The 5,800-nt window shown below is 38.9% G+C and overlaps 1 protein-coding gene across 1 annotated transcript in view; it reads left to right on the top strand.

Moving 5' to 3' along the window:
* The first annotated feature begins 3,841 nt into the window (after positions 1 to 3,841).
* LOC116687798 (tubby-related protein 1) overlaps positions 3,842 to 5,800 on the top strand; it is a 13,048-nt gene continuing 11,089 nt past the window's right edge. Inside the window, exon 1 of the mRNA XM_032513409.1 lies at positions 3,842 to 4,026. Within this exon, the coding sequence (XP_032369300.1) occupies positions 4,012 to 4,026 (15 nt within the window). The 5' untranslated portion in view covers positions 3,842 to 4,011. The remainder of the gene's footprint in view (positions 4,027 to 5,800) is intronic.

Consider the following 5,800-nt stretch of genomic DNA (forward strand, 5'->3'; position numbering starts at 1 on the left):
ATATATATATATATATATATATATATATATATATATATATTAGCATAGTGAAGCTCAATGGTGTTCTAAGCCCTCAACATCTCCTTCCAGGCAATGCAGTGACAGTTGACTTCAAGGTTCCTAACCCTAACCTTAACCCTAACCACAACCATTGCTTAATCCTAGTGCCTTTCAGGCAGCAGGATGAATCAATGTGAAACTTCTGTTCAAGTAGGCCTACAAAAACATTTGGTGTCAACTACTGTCAGAAAACGCTTGGTCGCGTTGTTACCTTGGTTCTCTGAGTGAGGAGACTCTCACTCTCCACCACACAAATGGAATAAGTAACAGTGTAACAGGAAATTTGAGTTTACAGCAAAACCATTCAGTCCTCAGTTTTCATTTAGTGACTTTTAAAGGATTTTTTTTAAGATTATTTTTTGGGGCTTTTCCCTTTATTAAAGTGACAGTGGATAGACATGAAAGGGGTAGAGAGATGGGGGATGACACGCAGCAAAGGGCCGTAGGTCGGATTCAAACCCAGGCCGCTGTGGGACTCAGCCAACATGGGGCGAACACTCTTACTGGGTGAGCTAGAGGCCACCTTGGATTTTTTTCTAGTACTGTTAAAATCTCGTTCCAGTCTCATCAACCTAATCTCCTGTCTCGTCTCGTGAGCTGGGTGTCTCATCACACCCCTAGTAGTATTACATTTTGGATAAAAGAATACTGTTAAATCAACTTTGTGAGATTGTGACTTTCAATTTATTTACAACCCAGGAGACTATTTTGCAAAAAAAATAGCATCTTCCCATTTATGTTGAATGGATGACACCTCCTGCTATTGTCTTCTTTTGTACCCCTCCACCTTCCTCGAACAATCCCTCCGTCGGGGATAGACCCATTTCACCCTGATTTTCCTGTTTTGTCTTCATTGTTTGTCCTTCCTGAGATGCAGGCGTTCTCTAAGTTGATGATTTACCCAGGTTTACAGTGCTACCGGGTTCACATACTCAACAACGTGCCATTTCAGCACTCAACCTGTGGGTGAACTAAAATATCATCATACCCCCTCCTCAAACACAGGTCACTGCCACTGGAAGCTCTACCTCTATGTATGTAACATAATTCTTTCTGGCTTAGTGTTTGTACAAGTGCTTTGAATGGTCCCCTTTTCACCATAACTTTGATTCATGTGTTTTCATTTCATTCAGGCTTGTTGTTACAGTTGTTGGTATGGTAAGAGCTGGTTTAACGGCCTCTCTGGTATACTCCTGCTGCTTCATGTTGCTTCAGCGATGTTTACCATCTTGCTCGCAGCAATAAAACACAACTGACATGAAAATGGATTGAAAACACAGTGTACGGTGAGAAACACACTGTGGATTCTGTCTCTTTAAGATCTTGATGGCTTCTCCGCTGCTCCCTTGAGGTCGTTGGCCTTCCTTAGGCCGCCTGCCAACTGCCATGTTACTGTCAAGCGTTTGCAGAAATGCCAGCAAAGCCATTAGTCTAGACCCTTTTCAACAGTCAGCAGACTGGACAGCGTGAGCAGCACGGTGATGCGGAGAGACAAAGGCCCTGGCCTTATAAAACTACACCACACATTACTTTTCCTTCTTTATTTCCTATCACGTGTGTTATTGTTCACTTGAGCTGTGATTACTCTCCTCCCATCTCCTCTTGTCAGCCCTGAGACTGCGACCAGGCAGGACTGAGATAGGGTTGAGGTTGTAGAAAACCACTTTTACAACAAATAATTTTACTTTTTGAACTTCTTTTTCTCAAGAATATTACCACTGAGGTTTAGTCAGTCATTTTTGGAAATATGCAAGTAACAGTACCGCCATGGTGCCCTCTGGTGCCTCACAGCTGCTTCTTACTTTTTTTTTTTCTCTCTTGGGGTACAGCAGCATCTGGTGGTGGACTGGGAAAATCACACATTTCATACACTATTAACACCTTTTTATCCTTATTTATTTAGGGAATGTCACATGACATTTTTTTTTAACATGATCCTGTTTCACATTCACGCTGAGCTGTTCCGTTGGAGCAAACGATAATAAGGCATCGTACATGTAGCTGTCAAAGTGAAGAGAGCCTTTCCTTTTCACTTTTCTTCACCCTCTCTAATTCCAAGGCTCTGGACGATTGTGCACTTCTATCCTGTTTTGGTTAAAAGCACCTGAATTAAAATCTGTTTTGTTTAATCTAAAGCTGTTTTACTTTCCCCCAGTAAAGCGAATTTGCACACAAGCTGTTTCTTGGGGGACCTCCGTAAAAATGCTCACAGATGGTGAGTAGCTGATTAGAGTAATCCCAGTTGAAGGGTCGGGCATCCTGACTGTGTGGTAGTCGATGGGGGGAACCCTGTTGCTTTGTTCACAAAAATCCTCTTAGAACTCGGGTCATGAGCCCGGTGGGCATTCACAAGCGGAGATGGATGGAGACAATCACACTGCTGTCTAGAAAAACCACAACATACTTGGTGAGACATTGTATTAATGCATGTTTTCAAATTCATACTAATACATGTTTAAATGTAGTGATTTGCATTGGATATCCTTTGGTCAATACACTCTCTTTGTCATGTTTTCAGCCATGCCCTTCCACAATCACAAAGTGAAAGAGGCCTGGACACAGAACAGGTATGCCAACGTTACCACACAACAATACAGAACTTTGCCAATGAGTGTGTAATCAAAGGATTTTTCATATGCGTTCATCCAAGATTTGGATATGCTTATCGTGTCTTCCATTAATCCCACTGAGGTCTTGTGGTTTTCTTAATCTTTATTTATGCTTTACCGCACACACTTTCCACTGGTACGGGCCAAGTGGTGCTAAACCAACATGTGTCAATGGAAAGCTTTACTGGAGGCCTACTTCCAGGTCCACCTTGTTAATGTAAGAATGACACTTTGTACCACAGAGTCCACTGAGTTATGGTAAACAGAAGATGAGGATAGATGGATGGATGGAGTATGGGTGGATGGATCGGTGAATGGGTCGGTGAATGGGTGAATGGGTGACTGGATTGTCTTGTATTTGTTTGGCAAGGTGTTTTACTAGAATGCCAAAGATGAATATAGAAAATAACTGCACAGCAAAAATATGTGTGTAGGTAGCTATTTGTTTTGTCTGGGAACATGCTATTTGAGGCTTTTTTTAACCTACCCAGGTCAAAAAAAACTATTTGTTTTTTTTATCAATTAGTCAACAAAAAATGTATCAGCAACTTAACTTATTACAATCAATGTATTGGTTAAAGCAAATATGTCCAAAATGTAGTGGTTCCAGCTTCTCAAATGTAAATATCTGCTGTTTTTTTGTGCTTTAGGGCAATTAACTAATATTGTTGGGTTTTGGACTGTCGGTCTAACAAAACAAACAATATGAATATGACAAATTGGGCTTTATGAACCAAATGATTAATGGATTAATCATGAAAATGATTGACAAGTAAATTGATGATGAATATAATAATTGTTATATGGTTATATATGGTTATAGCCCTATTCAGATGTGGGATTCAGATCATATACTTTATAGCAAATTACTGTCTCTTTTAAGTAAATTAAATATTTAGTTGGCACCAAAAAGAGACAATTGAAAAAAATTACGAAATTACAGCTAAGTTACTGGTATCACTACTTTTAATTACTAACATGCATTTATAATTGTTTTTGCTTCAGGATTCAAAAGGATGGGGATTCTGCTTCAGCCCCGCAGCTGCAAGTTCAGGTATATCTTTTATTTAAATCTAATTTCTACATGAGTTCTATGTCTGTGGATAGTGGACACACGTGATAGACAAGTCTTTTCCCTCCTCCCGAGCTGTTGGTTTCTCCCGTTGACGTGTTTCTACAGAGCAGATGGCTTTACACATAAATCCTATTAACAACTTTCTGCTGATGGAGACTCAGTGAGCACAGGGCTTTCCCACTCTTTCATTATCTCCACGGAGAAGTCTGCTTTTTTGTTTTCTAACCTCTAAAAAGAAGTGGTAGAGCGGAAGTCAGAGGCCACGCCATGTCTGCAGAGAAGGTACAAGGGTTTGGTTTTGTGGATTTATTTTCTTGACTGCTAACTATATTCTGACGTGTGATGACATGTAATGATATTTGAAGAGAGACCTAAGGGATACGAGTTACTTTGATGAGCCAAATGACACTTTTGCTGTTGTCATACAACAATATTTACAGTTGCCAGACATTTTGCCTCCTGTTTAGTTGGTTAGTGATGTAGACTACTTCAGTTACTTAAATCTAACTCACATACGTTTAGAATACCGATCATGTAAACAATAACCTCTGACCCACATGTGAGATAACTGCTCTGTTTATCAATGCCAGCATGGGAGGTATGTCATTAGAGTAAGATCCACCAGAGACAATATTAAGATATGACTTCAAAACTGGAAAGCATCTCTCTAGGCAGCTACAGCCTGGACAGACTCTATGTCTGATATCATGTTGCATCTAGATTGATGATTTCCAAGTTTATGGCACTCGTCTGCTGAGCAATGTCTCTGCAACAGCATGCATGGGGGATTGAAGACATGTAATCCAGCTACCCAAACTACTTAAAGTGCTACTGGGGTGACTTCCAAACCAAATGCAACAGCAATTCCTTTTTAATGAATTTCCCTTTTTTGTTTAATACCTACTCTGTTTACTTTTAGTATTAGTGCTGGGCAATATAGAGGAAATCAAATATCCCAATATTCTTGACAAATACCTCATTGCCGATGTTGCGACAATAGTGTATTTTTGACAAGTTGGTGCTTTAGGAAAATGTTATTTACACAATGAGATTTTTGATAAATAATCTCTAGAAATGATTTGATGACTTAGAGTGTAAAGGTAAATAATATAACAGCTAGAACAGTCTGGTAAGATTAGAATATTACATCACTTTACTGTAATGCAGCCTGTAAAACCAGGTAAAGACAACACTTGTTACAATATTACGATATATCCAAAATCTGAGACCGTATCTAGTCTCATATTGCGATATCGATATAAGACAAAATCGAGTCTCATATTTCAATATTGATATTTTAAATTGATGTATTACCCAGCCCTATTTACTATATGCATAAACAACTCCTGTTATACAATGTTGTAGGTGAATCATCATTTTCCAAATGTGTTTATTAAATCCAAATCCTCTCAGTGAATTGCAATAATTATGCCATCTATGTGTCTTCAAGTATTTACAAAGCAATGCATAAAGGTCATTGTTACAGTTTCAGGTACATTGTTTTAAAAAGATTAGCTTTGATTACGGTAATAACCAAGCATTTGAAAACACTAAAAGAAAATGTAATGATTTTTGAAAAGTACAGAAGACAGAAAATAACAAACACTTTTTTTTTTAAATGCGTTAGGTCCACAAAACAGACACAGCAGAGCAGTACAACAGAGAAACATAAAAACAAATATGCTCTTTTGGGTGGAGGGTAATATGACATTGGACAGCTTTAACACAACAATTGATTGCAGTATGTGTGCTGCTGTAACTCGGAGTTCTGGATTGTCTGAGAACACAAATAGACCTCCATGGATGCAGGATCTACATCTAATAGGATTACCTTTCCTGTCTTCACCAACTGCAATCACACTGACCTCCTTCTCTGTGACTTGCTGTGTCAGTGACACGTTCCTGTCGCTTTGTACTTCAGTCTCCAGCCTCCTCACACAAATACATCAGGGTTCCCTCTTTATTTATCACATAACATTTTATGGTATTAAAACATACTCATATAGAAAAATGTATGTAAGAACACATTGAGTGAGTGTGTGTGTGTGTGTGTGTG

The sequence above is a fragment of the Etheostoma spectabile genome, chromosome 4 (genome assembly GCF_008692095.1).
Source record: "Etheostoma spectabile isolate EspeVRDwgs_2016 chromosome 4, UIUC_Espe_1.0, whole genome shotgun sequence".
NCBI classification, from domain to species: Eukaryota; Metazoa; Chordata; class Actinopteri; order Perciformes; family Percidae; genus Etheostoma; species Etheostoma spectabile.